The sequence below is a fragment of the Schistocerca serialis genome, chromosome 10 (assembly GCF_023864345.2).
Source record: "Schistocerca serialis cubense isolate TAMUIC-IGC-003099 chromosome 10, iqSchSeri2.2, whole genome shotgun sequence".
Taxonomy (NCBI): Eukaryota; Metazoa; Arthropoda; class Insecta; order Orthoptera; family Acrididae; genus Schistocerca; species Schistocerca serialis.
In genome coordinates, this window is record NC_064647.1 from 83,998,007 (window position 1) to 84,020,300 (window position 22,294).

At 38.5% G+C, this 22,294-nt stretch overlaps 1 protein-coding gene across 5 annotated transcripts in view; it reads right to left on the reverse strand.

Moving 5' to 3' along the window:
* The window catches only part of LOC126424750 (CLK4-associating serine/arginine rich protein), a 178,788-nt gene that overhangs the window by 121,859 nt on the left and 34,635 nt on the right, over positions 1–22,294 (reverse strand). For all 5 annotated transcript variants that reach the window (XR_007576206.1, XM_050087471.1, XM_050087470.1 and 2 more), the window contains exon 6: positions 5,409–5,584. Coding sequence is in view for 4 of the 5 variants with exons in the window: in XM_050087471.1 (XP_049943428.1) it covers positions 5,409–5,584 (176 nt within the window). In the remaining variant the exon portion in view is untranslated. The remainder of the gene's footprint in view (positions 1–5,408; positions 5,585–22,294) is intronic.

Below are 22,294 nucleotides of genomic sequence, written 5' to 3' on the forward strand. Positions count from 1 at the left end.
CATAACCCCTCCCCCTTATCTATCTGCCCCCTTTCCTGCTGCCACTCCAGCACTACATAGCCTCTTATTCCACCTCTCCCCTACCTCTCTCCTTCCCGACCCCTCCCAACTACAAGTAGCTGTCCTATCTTGTCCTCACCAAGTCCCTACATGCTTTCACAAGCAGCGCTACACATTCCCCCACCACGACCCTACTACAGTCAAACCTCCATATAACGATTACCAATAAAACCATAAACCAAGGCACAGTGATAATTTTATATGGCCCTGTCTGATTTCCTATATGTACTATGATAATTACCCCTCATTACAACAATGAGGTAAATTTAGCAACACACTGTTATAACGAAGACAAAATTTCAAGGAGTTTACTATTTCGTACTTCCAAGCAGCTCACTATAGCAGTAGGTATTGTTCATTTAGCTACTAGACTTTAGGCGGTTTATTTCCAGAAGCTTCGCTACATACTACAGTAGCGCATTTATTCTAGCGGTAAAGAGAATAGCGTACAGCCACGGGTGAGCTGTGCTGAGCAGCAAACGTCAAAGAGCTCCTTTGAACGAGTGTTTAGCTTGTCCGTTAATTGTTGAGCTTCAGTAGCAGACACAAGCGTTCCGTTGGGCTCGTACACAGCTTCTCTCCGTGATTTTTGCAATCTGTGAATGTTTTTAGTTAATGTAAATGCTTTGGACCTTGCTAGGATTTGGACAATGGCTGGAACTCAGAAACAAATAAGGTTGGAGACAAAAATGGAGGTTTTCAAAGATACTGATAACGGACTGAAAGAAGTTAGATGTGGAGAGGAAGTATGGATTTGCACAATGAATGTTAGCTACATTCCTTAAAAAACGAAAAGAAATTGAATAAAGTTTTGTATGTGGCAAATTCGTCAAGAAAAAGAATGAAGATGTCTGCTGCTGACGATGTGGACAGTGGCTACACAGGAGCAGTTTAATGAGATGTGTGCGCAGAATGTACCAATTAATGGTCCGTCAATACTGTTAGAAAAATACCGTCCTGAAAATTTGTACAACGCAGATGAGACGGGATCGTTTTATTCTAGCCAGAGAAGATGATGAGGAGAATGTGATTGTGAAATGCTGGCAAAATGCAAGAACTTCCGTAAGCGAAGATGTTGGTGAGACTGTTGTGGTGGATGAAATAACGCAGGACGATATTCAAAGCAATCTGGAGATTTATTCAGCAGTTATTGGTAAAACCATAGATGCTTCAGTAGTTGAATACTTGCCAGTGGATGATGAGGTGTAGGTGTTTGAAACATATACCGACGAATCTCTCACCGAGGAGTTTAAGGGTAATTCGTCTACTGAGATTCTGACAATGACAATGATGTGATAAAGTGTGAATCCCTCACCTCTGCTGGAGCTAATAGGTCATTTGGAAACCATCCAGCAGCAAGAAGCATCTTCAATCCCTAGTATTTTAGTGCAGCAGTTGATTGCATTAGAGGGGAGATAGACAATATTCACAAGAGAATTTTTAAGAAAAAAGAAACAAAGGAAAAATAAGTGAATTTTTCTGTACACAAAAGTAAGATATACTAAAGGTACAGTATTAATAAATGAAGGAACAAAATTAGTTTCATTATTTGTGTTTTAATGTTATTTTTCATCACATAAGTGCTACAGTAACTTACTTCTCAGCCACAAAAGCATGGCTCCTTGCTCCGAGTTGCGATAACAAAACCTCATTATAACAATAACCCTTGTACAACAATTTAATTTTCATGTTCTCGTGAAATTTGTTTTCCATCGTTTGACTGTTATGAAACATCATTACCACACCAAATCTCAATACTTGTAGCAGTAACCTCTCTAAGACTCTTTTCTCCTGTAACTACCTAATAAATCTCCAGAATATTAGCACAGTTCTCATTTCTAAAAATGTTAGAAGCCACCCCTCCCCCTCTTGTGACTTAGTACTGCCCAGGCCTTGAATGACACTACCGATTACTTCAACAAGGCTTTTACAATATTAAGTCTTAAAATAAGAACACACTTCCTTGATATCCTCCCCAGACAGCTTAGTTTTCAGTCAGCAATGTACCTGTGAAACATGTGACATTCACATATCAGTTCCCACTTCAAAACTTACATTACACATGTACATAATATAACTTACTCCAGCTACACTAAAAGTTACAACCAACATCAAAAGCAGAAGCACTGATGATGTTAGCCAACTGACATGTTCAGAAGAAGTAGGGTCAACTTACAGCTAGCTACGTTTTACTATAAGAATCTTTATTTACACATCAACATCAACTTTGCCTCCATCAAAGTAAACCCTCTCAGATATAACACACTTGTGCCACCATTTTTTCCAATCTTGGAAACACTTCTGGAACTCATTTTTCATTATGGTGTTCAGCTGCTTCAGCTATTCTGCTTTTGCCTCATCAATCGTGGAAAAATGACATCCTTTCGAGTTCTCTTCAGCTTTGGTAATAGAAAGAAGTCGCAGGGGCCGAGTCCAGCGAATACAGTGCCTGAGGCAACATAACGGTTTTGTTTTTTTGCCAAAAAAATTACAAACAAACATTGAGGTGTGAGTGGGAGCAGTATTGTGATGTGATTTGCACGAGTAGTTTTGCCACAGTTCTGGTCTTTTTCCTTCAGATTGCTTTGAAGCAAAGGGCTTGTAACTTCTAGGTAGTATTCTTCACTGCCATATGACAGTAAGGCAGGAACTTGTGGTGCGCTATCCCACTTCAATGGAAGGAAACAGTGAGAAGGACCTTCACATGTGATCCAACTAGCTGAATATTTTTCAGTCTTGGCTCTTCGGGCAGTTTCCACTGGGATGATTGGGCCTTGGTTTCAACGTCATATCCATATACATGTTCCGTCACCTGTTATAAGTGTCTCTGAATGTTCTGGATCGTTGTCAACTTCATTCAGCAATTCTTGAGCTATGTCTATGCAATTGTCAAAATCCAATAATTTCGGAACAAACTTTGCTGCTACACATTTCATGCCCAAAACATTCTAAAAAATTGCTTGGCACACGCCAATGGATATGCTGACATCATCAGCCACCTCTCTGTGAGTCTGCAACTTTTCAGAACCATTTCCTTTGCTTCTTCCACAATGTCTTCAGTAATTTATTTGCTAAGGCATGAAGGGTGGTCGTAATCTTAAACACCATCTTGACCCTCTTTGAAACATTTATACCACTTGTAAACTCTTGTCTTACTGACAGTAGATTCGCCAAGAGGCACAGTCAACATTTCAAACATGATCCTGTACTTTACTCCATTTTTAAAGTAAAATTTAATGTAAATTCTTTAAACCATCTTTTTAGAAAATAAAAATTCGCCGAGCACTCGAAAACACATATAACCTTCTAGACTCGACAATAAACTAACTTTTCAAAGAATATGATAATGCAAACATATACTCCACTCTCAGTCACTTGCACAGTGTTAATCACAACATTCACATATCTATGCGAAGAAACTTGAAAGTTGAAAAATCAAATAAGTCTCATTGTGAAGATGACAGATCAACATTTACTGTACAAATGCTGAGAAGACGTAATTTACCCACACAGAAGGCCACCTACAAAACTCTCGTTGGACCAATACTCAAGTAAAGTTAGTCAGTCCAGCACACCTACCAAGCTGAAATATCTTTACAAACAGAAGATGATTCAATGGTGAGTTGCAATCTTTGTCACAATTTGTGCAGTCAGCATGTGAACATCATAGAAATTCTCAAAAAACTTCAATGAGACATACTAGAAGGAAGACACTGTCCAATGTGGACAGCCATACTCTCAAAATTCCAAGAGGATGTTTCAATTGGAGCCAAGAAACCCATTACTTCTTCCAACTTCATCTCATGAATTCAAGCCCATTGTCCAAGAATGGAACAAGGAAAAAAGGTATCCGCCACACACAGTGTTCAACAACAGGACAATTACTTATGTGAAGATACAAATGTACAAGTCACACTAAATTTGGTCAATACAGTGAGGATAAACATAGTGTGTGTCTATATTCTGTGAGATGTTATAGGTGTAAAATCACTAGATCTAAGTATCATGAAACATCCTAAGAACAGTAGCCCATTATGTGTAACAATCTGGTGTATGTTTGAAAAATAGTATTATTTACATAAAATGGGACAGCAGGAAAGAATTTGAATGACATGGTAGGAGGTATGTTTTTAAACAGGGTTTTACATACTTCATCTGCTTCAGTAACATGACATAAATAATAAAGTACTAAGAATAATAATTTTACTGTGGAAGTATCACCCGCCAAAATGAAATCAGTTTCAATGCTAAATTTTAACATAAATTCTAATTTGCTTCACAATTGTTTAATCAATTACTTTTCTAAATTATGTTACTATTACTAAAAACACTGCTGAAAACTCAAAGCAAAGTAATGCAATGTTAATTTAAAGTCATAGGACATATCACATACCACAACACTCTCACAATGGAGGGACTGTTACCACACACATGTCCTTTTTAATAAAATTTGCTGGCTACGATTATATCAATTCTATAGCGAGAGTATTTCTAACATTAAAAGATGTGTGCTTCAGTCATTTGCTGGGGAAAGAAGTGGGCTTTTGCACATCTATTAGTGGCTTTAAACTAAAAAGCTAAACATAATTCCACCGAACATAGTGGCATGTAATCATATAAAAAAAGAAAAATCAAGCAGCCAAATAGTATCCTCCTTATCATTAATATTACACAACCAATTAATACTTACACTGAAGAATGTTCTGCATACTGTGTTCTACAAATTCTTTGAACGACAACGTTTTTGAGTGTCTGGAATCACATATATCTTCTTCTGAGACAAAGTTCTTGAGCTTAAATTCTGGCCAAATTTATTAACAAGGATCTTTTAAAATCCTTCCGGAAAAGAACAATCAGTGCCACTGACACTTAATATTAATTAACAGCAGTTTGTATAATGGAGTAGTCGCTAGTTCATTACTTCGTACATGTCTATTTTCCAAGAGTATGAAATATATGACACCAAAGAGTTGCTGTTTACCTTCCATCAACACTTGCAAATAAATCCTACATTACAAACACACGTCTCTCCTGGTACCAACGCCAACCAAACTGCAGGATTCCATTTCCTTCTCGTCTCACACTACAGGCCAAGTTTCTGAAATAATGCTGAAATGGCAACTGATTCAGGACAGAGTTCCTACAGTGGTCCACAAAATAAGGGAGAAAATCCTTAGGGACAGAAGAGCACGACAGTGCTTCGGCCATGCAGATATACTTATGCTCTGATTCACCCGCAGCACAGCAAGAGTGCATTTGCAATCTCGATGGCGCAGCGGCACACCAGTACACCCGACAGAGGCAGCGTATAGCTCAACGGGAGCAACACGACCGAAGCCGTCGCTTACCGAGTACATGGCCTTTTCCTCCTCTTGCTCACGTGCCAGTCTCAGAGACTCCTTTTCTTCAATGTCCTGGTTGAGAAAAGAGAAGAAATCGTTCCCATTCATACCGTATGCAGCACCGCACACGTTGAGCTCGTGTGCCTGCTGCGGGCCAATTTGACTGACGTCCACACACAGATCTGGAATAAATGCCCCCTGCTCCTTTAGTAAAAATAATAGTTTGTACATATTTTTGAATTGAAAGCATTTTACACAGAAATATATGAAATCATATTTAGTCAGCTATACATACAGCATATTACTGATAGAAAATATTACAAACATTTTGAAACATGACCAAAACAAGTATTCAGATACAAATGACAGAAGTAGTAGCAGTCAATAGGTATGTGAACAAGATTTAAAGAGTTTGTATAATTCTCAGGTGTCTCCCAAAATTGTGTCATAAGTTTGGAGGAGCAGCAGTCATCAGGAACCACCTGAAGACTACATAGAGTCTCTTTGCCTGAATATCACGAAGAACTTACGATGTGACCTGGACCGAAACTGGAGAATTCTACAAGTAAGAAATATCCCAGGAAAACATCAGAGCACATTGAAAGTGTTCCTCACCTTCAGGGCAATGTCCTTCTTCATAGCTATAGTTCAACTACAATAGCTTTGTGACTGACATTTCAGAGTGTCAAGTAGTTGGGAACGGGTGTCAGCCACTCACAGCAGTTCCTTCGGATCCACTTGCTCATATGCTGCCTGCTCTGTGGTCATAAAGAGCAGAGCCTTCCCAGGCACCAATAAGAGGCAGTGCCTCGCCAGGCAGTGCAAGCTGCAGAGGAGGAAGGGGAAGTATTGTGTGTATCATCTTTACAGCTGCTGGATCCTTAACCACTGCCCCCTACTATTATTTTTTTTTTATTTTTGTGTGCTCACCACTATCGATCACATTAGCATGGGCCACGTAGTGTATGAGCTGGCAAAAGTTATTTTTATCACAAAGTTATTTTTATTGAATTATAACTTACTAAATACAGTATGGTGTGTGTGCCGTGTAATTTTTTGTTAGCTCTTGAGGACTCTACTCCCACTATTATCTGTATTCTACTCACATCTTTATATTATCACATTGTGTACAAACGGATGTGATATAAACCAGACACACAAAATACTGCACACTTTCCAAAAATTTTGATGTGACTTGCAAAACAACATTATGAGCTGAAGTTACAATTTTGTTAGAACATTCCCTCCTTTTGGAACAGGTGTAATAAAATAAACAAAACAGATGATTTGAGGAAATTGATGGGGGTGAGGTGAGGTGATAAGATCTGTCAGATTAAGTAGAAGCAAAGGCAGACGCAAAGGCAGACACAAAGGCAGTGGTGACAGTCGCAGAATTTTTACTTGTGCTAATAGGGTGGACGAGGGAAGTTGAATAGATCTATATACATACTTAAAATGTAAATTAGAGTGCACAGTGGATGGTACCTTGTACAGGGTGACACAGAATAACGAGAATGTTTGAAACAAGTAGTGGCAGCCATGGACAGGTGGCAGCACTGCGGGTTTGTGACAGTTAGCAAGTAAACAGTCTGCCATTTCAATAATCACGGATCAGTGGAACGGACAACAGCGTGCATTACCCATAAAAATGTTTTATAAAAACAATGATAGTTTGGTAGTGGTGCAGAGGTAGTTTTGGCGGTTTTATGATGTAAGACGTCACGATGCCATTCCATCGAAATGCAATAAAATCTTGGATTAATAACTTTGAAGAGACTGGATCTGCCCCCAAGAAGAAACCAACAGGACAACCAGGAAGTGTGTGTTCTGCAGTGAACATTGATGATGTACACGAATTTGTCTTACGGAGCCCACGGCATTCAATTTGTAAGCAAGCAGCAGTGGTTGGAATGTCCTGGGACAGTGTTTGCAGAATTCTTCATCTTGATTTAAAATTTTATCCATACAAACTACAGATGGCAATCAATGGCGTATGTGCAAGAATTGTTTGGCAATCGTGTCGTCTCAGGATTTGGTAACAATCCCTGGCCCCCTAGATGGCCAGATTTATCCGTTTGTGATTTTTTTTTCTTGTGGAGCTACCTCAAGAGCAAAGTCTAAGTGACTTGACCAAGAACCCTGGAAGAGTTAAAACAGAGAATTCGGGACGCAATTCACAGTCTCCCAGCTAAGATGTTGCAGTGGTCAATGAGGAATCTCAACAGCAAATTTCACGATATATTTGTATAGGACACCACCATCTAAGGGACCTAATTTTTAAAAAATGATAAATGCCATCAATGTTTCGTAAATGGAAAAGTTATAAGGTTTCAATTACTATGAATGCAATTTCTTTCCTTTATCACTTCTACTTGGATTGTGGAAATGTTCCTGTTTTTCAGTGTCACCATGTATTACTGCTAGTCATTCCCTTTCCTCGTCCACTAGGAAATGGAGTGAGGGAGAAACAACAGAGCAAATGCTTCCATACAAGCCCTGATTTCTATTATCTTGTCTTCGCAGTCCTTAGGAGAGATATACATTCATGGCAGTAGCATCAAACTGCAATCTGTCACAAACATCAGTGCTCTAAACTATCTCCATTGTGTTTTGTGAACAGAACATCTAGTCCACACAGGGAATCTGATTAGAGTTCCCACACGGAGCATTTCCGTAACACTCACTTGTTACTTGTTGACTGAACCTACTAGTAACATATCTAGCAGGATGCGTCTGAATTGGTCGATGTCTTCTTTCAATCTGAACTTGTGGAGATCCCAAACACTAGCAAAGTACTTAAGAATGGGTTGCAAAAGTGTTCGTTACGTGGTCTCCTTTATGGATGAGTAACACTTTCCTAGAATTCTCCCAATAAACCACAGTCACCCTTATGTGTTCATTCTATTTTATATAGCTACACAATGTTAAGGAAGCAAATGCAAAAGGGTAGGAGTCTATTAATCGTCAGCAGTTCAAACATATGGCGAATGATGGTATCCCATGGGGAAAAGGCAGCAAGAGACACCAAAGGACACCAGGTGCATGCCTGGAGGCCTCATCAAACATGCTGAAGAGGCTATTTCAGCAGCCATTGAGGGAACAAGACACAATCAACTGCAGATTGTGGCACACGTTGGGAGCAAATAATGCCTGTCGTCTGGGGACTCCAAGATCATACTTGGGTCATTCCAATGACAGGTACAGAAGGTTGAGAAGACCAGCCTTGTGCACGGAGTTTCAACAAAGCTCACAATTTGCAGCATTTTCCCCAGAACTTTTTTCCCTTTGGTTCTGAGGCATGCACACAAGGTTGGTTTTTTTTTTTTTTTGATTACACAACTATCTATCCAGTCCAGATATCGATAGTTGTAGGAAACCCAGAAGTATCAGTGTAATATTGCAAGAAATGCCTCCCACAGGTGGAGGTATTAAATACTAATGGTAAACTGGTGAAGCATTCACAACAAAATGGCAGAATTTGAAGTGCTCCTGAAAAGCAGTGAAGCTCACATAATACTAGATACAGAAAGCTAGTTGATACATGACACTGACAGCAGTGAGATTTTTGGGCAAAATTTGGCTGCATATCAAAAGGATAGGCAAATGGGAAATGGAATTGGTGTATTTGTCGCAGTAGACAAAAAACTCAAATTCACCGAGATAGAAATTGATGCTGCATGTGAGATTGTTTGGGCAAAACTCAGTATCCGGGACGTGCATAAAACCGATAATTTGATCCTTGTATCACCCAACAGACTCACCTCCTGATGCAACCGAAAACTTTAGACAAAACATCAGTTCATTTGCTCATAAATTCTCCAATTATACTGTAATCATCGGTGAAGACTTTAATCACTCAACAATTAATTGAGAAAATTACAGTTCTGTTAGTGGTGGTCGTGATAAGACAACCTGTGAAACCTTAGTAAATGTCTTCTCTGAAAACTATCTAAAAAAGACAGTTAGGAAATCCACTTATGATGGAAATTTATTGGATCTACTGGCAATAGCTAGACCTGATGTCTTTGAGTGTGTCCACATCGAAACTGGTCCCAGTAACACAGTTGTGGCAACAATGATTACCAAAGTACAAAGAACAACTAAAACAAACAGAAAGATATGTATGTTCAGAAAACTTGATTAAAACATCAGTAGTGACATATCTCAATGAGGAACTTGAACCCTTCAGCACATGCCAGGAGCACATAGAGGAACTCTGGCTCAAGTTGACCATGCCCTGGATAGATACCTACCCAGAACAACAACTCCTGACAGGCGAGATACTCCATGGTATACAGGCACTGTAAAGAAACTTCAAAGGAAACAGACTACTGTGTAATAAGTGTAAAAGAAAGTATAGGCCTATATGTAGAAATTTTGAATGTAACACATTCGGCTATCATAAAAGCAATGCATGAAGCCTTCAACTACCATAGAAGAACATTGTCAAATATCTTATAGAAAACCCAAAGTAATTCTGGTCATATGTTAAGGCTGCTAGTGGCACCCAAGTTAGTGGCTCGTCCCTACCGAATGAGAAAGAAATTGAAATCGAGGGTAGCAGAGATAAACTGAATAACTTAACTCCATTTTCAAATGACACTCTACGTAGAAAAACACAGGGGAATTGCCCCAATTTAATCCTCGTACCACCGTTAAGATCAATGAAAGAATTATTAGTGTCAGTGGTGTTGAGGAACAATCGAAACCATTAAAACTGAACGAAGCTCCAGGGCCTGATGGAACCAGTATCAGATTCTACACTGAATTTGCGGCCAAGTTAGCCCCTCTTCTAACTATAAGGTATTACAGATTCCTCGAACAATAAACGGTGCCCAGTTCTTGGTAAAAAGCATAGGTCACACACACCTACAAGAAGGGTTGTAGAAATACTCCACAAAACTATCGTCTAATATCCTTGACATTGATTTGTTGTAGAATCTTGGAACATATTCTGAGCTCAAACATAATGAGATATCTCGAACATAATGACCTCAATGCCAACCAGCACAGATTTCAAAAACGTTTATCATGTGAAACCCAACTCTCATTCTGCTCACATGACATAGTGAAAGCTTTGGATCGAAGCAACCAGGTAGATGTAGTGTCTCTTGATTTTTGAAAAGCTTTTGACACAGTACTACACCTACTCTTATTTTCAAAAATACGGTCATATGGGTACAGAGTTAAATTGGTGACTGGATTGAGGACTTTTTGGTAGGGGGGAACCAGCAAATTATCTTGAATGGAGGGGCATTATCAGATGTAAAAGTAACTTCAACAAAGTGTGTGCCAGAGAAGTGTGCTGGGACTCTTGTTGCTCATGTTTTAAATTAACGACCTCACAGATAATATTAACAGTAACATCAGACTTTTTGCAGATGAAGCAGTTATCTGTAATGAAAAACGGTCTGAAAGAAGCTGCATAAATATTGAGTCAGGTGTTGGTAAAATTTTTTGAAGTGGCGCATAGATTGGCAACTTGCTTTAAATGTTCAGAAACGTAAAATTGTGCACTTCACAAAATGAAAAAAATGTGGTATCTTATGACTATAACATTAACAAGTTCCTGGTGGAATTGATCAACTTACACATATACCTGGGTGTAACACTTTGTAGAGATACGAAACGGAAGGATAACATTGGCTCAATTGTCGGTAAAGCAGGCGATAGACTTCGGTTTATTGGTAGAATAGTGAGGAAGTGCAATATGTCTACAAAGGAGATTGCTTACAACTCACTCGTGCAACCAGTTCTAGAATACTGTTCCGAGTGTCTGGGACCCGTCCCAAAAAGTACTAACAGGGGATACTGAACATGTACAGAGAAAGACAGCACGAATGATCACAAGTTTCTTTGATTCATGAGATACTGTTACAGAGATATTGAAGGAACTGAACTGGAAGACTCTTGAACACAGAAATAAACTATCCCAAGAAAGTGTAATAATAAAGTTTCAAGAACCAACTTTAAATGATGACTCTAGGAATATACTACAACCCCCTAGGTATCGCTCACATAGAAATCATGAGGATAAGATTAGAATAATTACTGCGCGCGCGCGCCCACACACACACACACACACACACACACACACACACACACAGAGGTATTCGTATATTCATTCTTCCTGCACTTCATATGTGAATGGAACAGAAAGAAATCCTAATAACTGGTATAATCACATGGTGATTGCAGTTGAAGTTTTGACACTTAACAGGGGCCCTACAAAAAATGAGTGATCACAGGACAATGAAACTTTGTGGAAACATTTGTAAGGACATGTGGAAGAAAAATAACAAATAAACTATTGAAAGAAATACATTTTAATTTCTGCATGAGAGTGTTACATGGAACAGAAAGAAACCCTAATAACTGGTATAATTGGGTGTACCTTCTGTCACGCACCTTACAGTGGTTTGCAGAGTGCAGATGTAGATGCAGACACGACTGTGTCAAGCAGCACGCCACTAATATAGGATTGTTTTCCCCACTCCTTGGTTTTAATTTACACTTTTCTACATTTAGAGCAAGTTGCCATTCATCACACCAATTATAAATTCTCTCCAAGCTTTCCTGGATCCTCAACAGTCATTCGACAATGACACTTTTCTGTACACAACAGCATCATCAGTAAATAGTCACAGATTGCTTCTCACACTGTCTATCAGATTGACGTCTACAGAGAATGGGAGTGGTTTTATCACACGTCCCCGGGGCGCTCCTGACAGTACACTCGTCTCCGACAAACTTTCTTTTTTTTTGTCCCCACAAAAGGTTTTTGAGTCAGTCACATATCTAAGAACCTACTCCATAAGCTCGGATTGTTGCTAAGAGTCTTCAGTATGACACTGTGTCAAAAACTTACCCGGAAATCTAGGAATAACCTGCACTGGCTAAATTATGCGAAACAAAGCAGGACATACATGGTGCTTGCAGTTGAAGTTTTGACACTTAATAGGGGCCCTACAAAAAAATGAGTGATCACAGGACAATGAAACTTTGTGGAAACATTTGTAAGGACATGTGGAAGAAAAATAACAAATAAACTACTGAAAGAAATACATTTTAATTTCTGCGTGAGAGGGTAACATTTGTTAACTGTGTGGTATGTTTATGTTTCAGGTTACAAATGTTGGTCAATGTGATAATCATCTGCATCTACGACAGGCTGGAACCGCACTAGAGATTTCATTTCACAATGGTACACAGCACTTTTCAAATGGCGAACACGGAAAGTTCGACTGTTGTGACACAGAGCATGCACTCCTCAAACATTGTACGTCACATCCAGCATTCTCAGCCATGACAACAGGAACTTCAACAATTTGAGGCACAATTGGCCATCTGCCTCTTCCAGTAGTAGTTCTCAAATCACCAGTTAATTAGAATTTCCAAATTACGTCCTTGTCTCAACCCTAAGTGACGACACCAGCACCTGTGCCTAACAGCTAGTGATGACATTAACGGTACTAATGACACAATCCGGCACTGCACAGTCTTAACACCACTCCTATTAAGTCACATACCTGTACAGTAGATATTTTTCCATCTACACTGGCTCAAGCAGCAAAAGTTTAATTGTAACTACCCTGTAGCAAGAGAAAAACAAACGACCATTATAGACAACAGTCACTAGATCAGTAAAACTACAGGCTACTAATAGAAACAAAAGAAATAACAACAACAGTGTAAAACAAAGTGAGTAAATGCTGTAACAAGCAAGCACAACAATCAGCACTCTAATGGATAGGAAAAAGGGATAAAATAAGCTCAGGGCCAAATGAACATCAGGAGACAAGAAACAGATAAGAAAGAGGATAGTGATGAAAAGGAGACAGTGTGTCCGGATAGCACACACTGCAAAGGAACCACACGATCTCCCCTGGGTCCATAGTGGAGTGTGTGTGGTGGGGTTTATGGGCACTCAACATCGAGGTCATCAGCGCCCTGACACACATTAAAAGGAACGAATGTGGACAGACCTAAGAAAACTGAAGCACACACGCAAAGAAAGCAGGAAAAGAAAGAAAATGCTATATAAGAAAGTAAAACCGAAGGAAAGGGAAAACATAGCAACAAGAATGCCACTGAAATTGTCACTGGCTGGCTACTTACATAAAATATGGGCGAGCTTGTCACACAGTGAGCAAATTAAAATCCTCTCCCTAAAATCTTTGTAAAAACATTTGACATGGCACAGAACTTTAAAACTTTAACCACATTCGTCCGAGTGTTGCCTAAAAGAGTTGGCAGGTCCGCTAGCAAGTCAGCCGCGACCCGCTGGACAGAAAATAAAACGCAATCCAAGAAAACGTGGCGCTCAGTGACCTGGACGCCGCAAGCACCACACATTGGAGGGTCTTCTCGCCGGAGCAGGAAACCATGCGTCATAGGGCTGTGGCCTATTCGAAGCCGAGTGAGGAGAACCTCGTCCCGTCAATGGGGCTGAAAGGAAGTACACCACACACGCGTTGTGGGCTTGACTAGACGGAGCTTATTGTCAGTCACTTCCAGCCACTCATCCTCCCACCGACACATGACTCGTGAGCTCAACAGTGAGGTGAGTGCGTGCAAGGGGATAGCACACTGAGATACGTGTGGATCGAGACACGCCTCCTTGGCTGCGAGATCTGCCCTTTCATTCCCAGCAATGCCGACATGCCCCGGAACCCAGCAGAAAGCTACAACCTTCCCCAGTCGCTGTAGTCGGAGGAGGGCATCCTGGACGGTCTGAACTATTTTATCTGCCGGATACAAATGGTGCAACGATTGAAGGGCACTGAGTGAATCGGAACAGACAAGAAATTTAGGAAAGGAAGAATGTCTCATCTGCTCCAGCGCCCAGACAATTCTGCATCAAAGACAGTAAAAGTCTGAGGCAGTCGGACCTTGAGGGTACGATCCATAGTGGAGCCAACATCACCCACTTGTTAAGTTCAGTAAGGTTATCTCTACACAAACAAATGTCTAGTGTTTGGACGAACTTCTGCCATCGGCAATTTAACTGTCACTGATGTATAAAGGTCACCTCAACACTTCTGCATCCATTACCAATTTCAGGTATACGTGTGCATGATGTTCCTACAAATTTTCTTTTATCGTTAGATCCCACATTAGTCTTTGATATTTGCTGGAATCTGACACAAAATTCCTGCATTCATTTACTGTACATTCTCCTGGCTACAAGCCCCTTTTCCACTTCATTTTCACTATTTTCATAACTGTATCTTCCACTCATTTCCGTATCCCTCCCAGAAATTCCCAAAACACACACACACACACTGTCTTTTTCTCGCTGTAGCTCAATACTGATAACACACTCGTCAACGATAAACCACTCATCTCTAATGTAAACGAAATCTAGTTTTGAAATTCCTATTCAGTTCACTGAAAGAACTCCAGTCTATTTTTAATTTTCTGTTCATTTCTTTTCGAGTCTATCCATTAGTGTTTACAAATAACCTAGTTACAAAAATCTCTTCAAAGGGCTTTGTAAGTTCACAGTTACTCTGTACTGTTTTCTTTTCAATATGATGGTCACACATTACTTGAGTGTTATCACACTTGTTTTTTCTGGCCCACTTTATGACTTTAGGTAGATCCGCACTTGCCAGAATGGAACGTCAAAAATTCTGCAGCCTTTCACAGAGGCCATGAACAGGAACTGAGTGTCAAAGTTTATCAAGAAGAAAGTTTTGACTTTGACATTGGTAGGGAGGAGGATGGGGAATCTCGTCACCAGCTAACATCAGAAGTCAAACTATTTGCTCACTCATGTTGCAGTAGTGAATTTCATGCTTTTGCTGCTTCTTAGCTTTTAGTTTATTTCTTAAAAGACATCATAGTCGTCGTTGACTGTATAAAATATTTATAGTTACTATTGCAATTTCGGCCTTATGGGCCATTTTCAAGTAACACTGCAAAGTCACATTCTGTCAGATAGTTTTATATTCTGACAGAATGTGACTTTGCACTGTTACTTGAAAATGGCCATAAGGCCGAAATTGCAATGCTAACAATAAATATTTTATACAGTCAATGGCGACTATGATGTCTTTTAACAAATATTATATGACTGTGAATCCCAACCATGAGAAGTTAATCACATGAGAAGTTTTTAGTTTATTATTTACATTTGTGTCCATGACAAAATGGCGATGTTCCATGATGATTTCGATATCTGTTTCCACTGAGTGTTCTTCCAGAAGAGGGTCCAGATATACGAAACAGATATATGGACAGAGAAACAGCCTACACTGTGTATAAATAAGGACATAAATTGATGAAGCGATTTCTGCTAAATAACCTTTTTTAACGGCAAAAAGTCAGCTCTAATAAACACACAGTTCTTTCTGAAGTTATGTGGCACCAAAAAAAATTGTTTGGACAGCATTTTTCTTGCTGTTCCGCTTGTTAGCAGTTTGCCATACAAAGTTTATCAAGAAAATCCATTATGAATTTGCTTTGGCCATTAATAAACTATCACTGCTAGTTCTTTAGTTCTGACGCTATACTCCAACTTTCTGCATCCCACGTGATATCTCGTAACTTCCCTTTCACAGTTTAGTAGTTGGAGAACCCACAATTTGATGGTGATGTCACCTGCTGGACTGATCCATTCTGTTGACGTCTACTGTTAATCGGCCTTCATTCTATTCTGTTAAGTTCCTCTATTACTTTTTAAAGTTTGTCTCCATTAAAAACAATCAGCAAAATTGAAGTCTTTCAGATATGTTCCATTAACACATGTTCCTTTTTTCCCCATTTTAGGAATATCAGACTTTTTCTAGGGTTACTGGATTAGTTCTGTTGGTATCTGATTTATCATTACCTGCTTCCTCTCTCAATTCGTACTCCGCACTACCCCAATGAACTATAAGGGAAGCTGCATTGTTGAACATTAGCATATGGTCTACTTATTAAGGGGAGGTACTGGTGAAATTTCAATCCAGTCATAAACAAATTGCAATAGCTGAAAATTTGTTTCATATCTTGGCATGCAACGTTCACTGGGTAAATCCAATTTGCTAAACAATTTTTCTCCATGCTTCTGTATTTTTTACTTTTGAAAAAAAAAAAATCAGATTTTTTTCAACCCATACGTGGAGTTGTTGGTTATAACAGAATGTACTCACAAAAAGGTTTGAGGTAAAACGTTTTATATTGGATGGAGGTGCAGCATTTTTTTATTGTAGCCATTTTCTTTTTTCTTCTTTTTTCCAAAAAATCTGAAGTATAGTTAGTTTTCTGTCACTAGGTAAATACAGACAGTGCAGAAATTTAATTGAAACATTAATTTTACATGACTATGTCCATAATATATGCATAATCTGCACACACATCCATAACCATGTTTTTTATGTGCTTAATCTATATGTATATCCAGAATCAATGTTAAGTGTAACTACAATTTACAGTTTCTTTTCTTTTATTTTTGTTCCAGACGGATTTACGTTTGCACTGGACTCAACTGTGAAATGGAAAGTAAAAATCTATGAAGTTTTCTGGTCCTAGATGGGTGGTGGCAGGGTGTGAGGTTCTTAGTGTGAGGAGGTTATCAAGATTCACACACAGTTCAATTACTTTACAAAACTTTATTCATAAAACGATACATACATATAGTCTTGTGGTAATGCCCCACCAGTCTACCAACTCTAATGTGAAGCGGAAGCCCGGCGATTGCTAGCAGCACAGCATCTGGTGGCCAGAAAAGACACACTTTTATTCCTTGTGGCCAGCTATACCTATGGGCGACAACCCGCCCATGCTGACGTAGCGGAGACAGAAATGTGCTTTCTGTGTTGGAGGGTGAATGTTCATGTGCACTACTTCAGCACTCTCTTACACATTCTTCGATTTCACAAAATATCAGTAACTAATGGTATCAAACATACCTCAATGTAAGGGACAATCAGTAAATTGTTGTGCTTGTGAAGAAAAGGTGGAAAAATGCGACAGTGAAGATAACGAAACTTTCAGATGAGTCGCCGAAAATACATCGTATGAGAAAACCACACATAAACAAATGATATTTGACACTATTTCTAGGAATAGAGTTGAAAACACACAATGTTGCTAGTACGAGCAATGAAAAAACACAAAAGCATTGGAGGAAAGACAGACAAATTTAAGTAAATGCTACTTGATTTTTCAATGTTTCATCATTATTATAAAAAATGAATTGTACTGATTGCGACCAAAGTACCTTGAATTTTGGGTTAGACTCGATGATGTGCTGAGGGTTTTGTGTAGAATCACAATAAAGTGTTCTTATTGAGAAATGAGTGGAAATTAATCTTCAAAATCACATATTAATATTTTGAGATGATGTTTCAAACAAAATACAAGCAGAGCTCCTTTTGATGTCTAAATATGAATCTGACATTTATATATGCAGAAAGAAGATACTCTAGCGTTCAGCAGTTCACAAAGATTATGAATGTACGACCTTTCTCCTGTGATATTTTTCAAGAACATGTACAACATCATGAATTCAGCCTATATGACAAATTTCAATCCGGTTTCCGTAAACATCACAGCACAAACACTGCTCTAATTAAAGTAACTGATGACCTGAAATATGCCATCGACAATCGAAAGGCAACAATATTGACGCTACTGGACTTCAGCAAAGCTTTTGACACTGTTAACTTTGACATATTGCTCAGAAAAATGCAACAGCTTAATTTCTCTGATAGTGCAATGAGATGGTTTGAAAGCTACTTAAAAGACAGACAGCAATGTGTTGTCTGCGTAAATGAAAAATCTTCCTGGAAACATGTTTCCTCGGGAGTGCCACAAGGATCAGTCTTAGGACCACTTTTGTTTTCTTTATATGTCAACGATATTTCGTCGGTTCTGTCCTCCTGTAAATTTCATTTCTATGCCGACGACCTCCAGCTCTACCTAAGCGTCAGACCTGAAGATGTAAACACTGCAATCGCTCAGATGAATGATGATCTGTCTTCAGTAGTGAGATGGGCAAAAAACCTGGGGCTTAAACTAAATGCAAAAAAGACGCAAGTAATCTTAATAGCCCATCAGAAATTAATAAGTTCAGATTTTCGCGAACGGCTACCTCCTATTCTGCTCGACGGTACTCCAATACCATATCAGAAAACAGTGAAGAACTTGGGTGTAACTTTGGATGAGCATCTCAACTGGGCGGAGAATACAGTCGCAGTGTGCCGAAAGACGTCTGCTTGTCTCTATGCTCTCAAAAAGTTTCGGAACATATTTCCACAGGACTTGAAACGCCAGCTCGTGCAAGCACTCGTTCTACCGAACCTCCACTATTGTGATGTGATTCAACAAGGCATGAGTAGTGAAAACAAAAGACGGCTAGAGCTAACCATGAATGCCTGTGTGCGTTACACCTGCAACATTCGCCGATATGATCATGTTAGTGCTTCATACTCCGAGCTAGGGTGGCTGCGGCCGGACAAATTGCGTGACTACCACACTCTATGTCTACTCCACCGACTCCTCATCGCGCAAGCACCCCAGTACCTTGCTTCAGAGATTAAAAACCTGTCATGTCATCATAATCGAAACACGAGGTCACTCTTATTTGGTATCCTAACTGTGCCCACTCACAAAACAAAAACTTTTTCAAACTCCTTCTCAGTTGCCGCTGTCCGCCTATGGAACAAACTGCCCCTTACCTTGCGCAAAATTCGATCTCCTGCTGCTTTTAAGAAGAAGTTGAAGCATTTCCTACTATCATCCTCACTAAGTTCTCCACAAAATTAATGTACAAGGACAATCCCCTCATCTGTCAAATAGCAAAGCTTGTGTCTCCTATCTTGCTCCTGAGATGCCTTCCTCTTCATCTTTCTCTATTAGCCACGCAATCTTCTTTTCCTTTATATTTCCTTAATTATGTTTCATCATGTCTCTATTCTTCTCCTCCCTTCACCATGAGTCTCCCTCATACTCCGTGCTGCCGGCACTCCTATCTAAAATCTGTCTCTTCAATAATGTCTAATTATAACAGTACTTGTGACCTAAGAATATAAACTCTATATGTATGTATTTTTCCAGGTGTACCTTTCAAATTTTTTATTTCACTTTTTGTACTAGATGTAGTTTAACATGCCTACTAAAACATATGAATGTAAAATAAGTAGAATGCCTGGTTAGATGTAAGAGAGGGCCTGATGGCCCTAATCTTGCCAGGTTAAACAAATAAATAAATAAATAAATAAATAAATAAACATACAGAAACTAATGTTGATGAAATCTATGAAAGTCATTTTTGATTAATGATGGTTAATAGTAAAACATGTATATAAAAGGTCAGAACTGGATAGTGATTGTGAGCTTACTGAAAGTGACTCGGTTGAAGATTCAAATTTTTAGAATGAGCTCATTCATAATGATCTTGATGCAAATGCAAAATTGGATACTGATAACAAGCTTGTTAATAAATTGTTGTGAGGACAATTCGCAAGTGGATTCTGATTGTGAGCTTAGTGATGGTAATATTGGCAACAATGATATAATAACGCAAACTTCACATGACAAAATAGATTTAGGTGTGAATTACAATTGTTTATGGCCAACAGAGGTTTCTGATCAAAAGTTGGTTTTGGCAGCGTTATTGTTTTGATCACAGGATACAATGCCGATTTTGATATTGTTACGAAATTCTGTCAAACATGCGTGGTTACAGCAACTCAGTTAGGTGAAGATTCACCAGAATTTCATTTCAGGTTGGAAGGGCAGGCCAAAAGATGTTTCATGAATCATTCAGTATACTCTGGTGCAACAGAACCTACGATTGCTGAAAATATATGGAAACAATCTAAAAGCTGTGGATTTCGATAGACCAAAGTGGTTTAAGACGGTGATTCAAAAGCTATCAATCATGTCACATCATTGAATATTTACGGAGATAATCATGAAAAACAAAAGGAAGAATGCAAAAATGTATTGTATTGCAGTAAGTCTACACAAAATTTCTTGTTTATACATAGATATGTGTACATATCTACTTCATATCCATTTTGTTTTCAATATTTATATTGCAAAATTCACATGGATACATTCACAACTCATACTTTTTTCAGGGTTTATGCAGGTAGAACACAAATTGTGAAAGAAGAAAGAACCACAAAAGTTACACTGGCTGGCCAAGGGTCATGAACAACTAAAGGACACTACAATAAAAAAAAAACCTTGCAGAATATTTAAAAAACAATGTATAGAAATAAAGGTGATATGAAGGTATGTAAAAACATACTTTTCGATATGATTGACATTTTATAGCAACAATTATGCCAAAGAATTTATTATTTACATAATATGAAAGAAACAATATAAGCATCAATATATCATTGACCTTCTAATGATAAAAATCTTCAACATTCTCACAGGCCGAAAGGAGACTCATGATAGTGGTTTTATCATCAGCATTGGGGAAAGAAATTGAGCTTGGGTCTCATGTTTCTCATATAAAGACACAATTAAATCAACTTTTAGATAAAATACTGCCTCTTGACAGATACTCACTTGACTAATGAATTGCTACTAACACAATGTGCTTGATGTTATCACAAAATGCCTATGAGAGTTTAAACAGCATTATACAGAATAGGTGTCCCTAAGAGAGCTGGGTTTCTGCGAAGAGAGTACAAGTAACAGCTCCTATCATCATTTGTGGATATAATATTGTCTCTCAGAGTTATTTCAGAAATACTAACAAAAAATTAAGACTAAAATGTGCACATTGAGCAGCACAATCAACTGCAAAAATGGGCTAAGTAGCAATGCGGAAAGTTGAAGCGGAGGGGAAAAAAAAACAAAAAACAAAAAAAAAGTTTGTCAAAAAATTGATTTTGGCATGTATTAAACAGAAGAAGCAATACTCTGAGATGATGGTGTAAGCTACTGTGATGGGTTATTTTGCTGTAACTGCATATTATTATAAATGCAGTGTGCGTGTGCTGCAATATGTAAATTGAAAATAAAGAATATATTTTTCAAATGTATCAAGTCATCTTTTATTTAATTTTCCTTCATACTCGGCCAAATATTATATAATGTTGCAGTAAATTTATTTTATAATAAATTCTTGTCACGTATCATAAAAAGAATTTTTATATTATATCTATACTTAGTATTAAAAATGTCTCCATACTTCAATTTCTGTGACAAAAAAATCAAAATGGCCAAAATGAAAAAAATCCTACTACTCTGTTTATTTTAAAAAATTTTTGGCTCAAAACTTTTTTGTGAATGCATTTCGTGATAACCAACAAATGGATTCACTCACTGAATTCAGCATGCGAAGATACATTATGAAACAAATTTTCATCTCTATGCAATTTTTATCGAATTTTAATGTACTGTTTCTCGAGCACTAGCAGTACAGATTTTGTCAATAGTGAAAGCTTTTTCAGAATCTACAAACTCCATGCAAAACTGTTCCACTGCACAATTTTGTTCACAACTTGTATATGATTGACTGTGGCCTATCAATCTGTACAGCTAGCTTGTTCTAATTAAAATCCAATGGTTCCCACATCTTTTATACATAATTTTTCTCTCTTTATGGCAGAAACACTCAGCAGCAAAAGTGCAGGTCGAAAAAGGCAATTATGAGACGAACTTTCCAGAAATGACTCTTCTTGTGTTAGTTACCAAATTAAGGACTTCATCTAGATGATTTGTTATCTGTTCTTACCAATATGTGTCACATTGCTAGACAAGGCTAGTGGACGTTGTTTTAGCTTTAGAATGTGTCATGCTGCTTAATTCTTCATCCTTTCAGTGAGTAGTGATCTATCCCCGAAGATACTTACTGTCCACCCTGGATTTCCCAGCACTATACAGGGCATAGGCAAAATAATGTGAACAGTGTTAGTAATGGGATGGTTGTGTTTGAC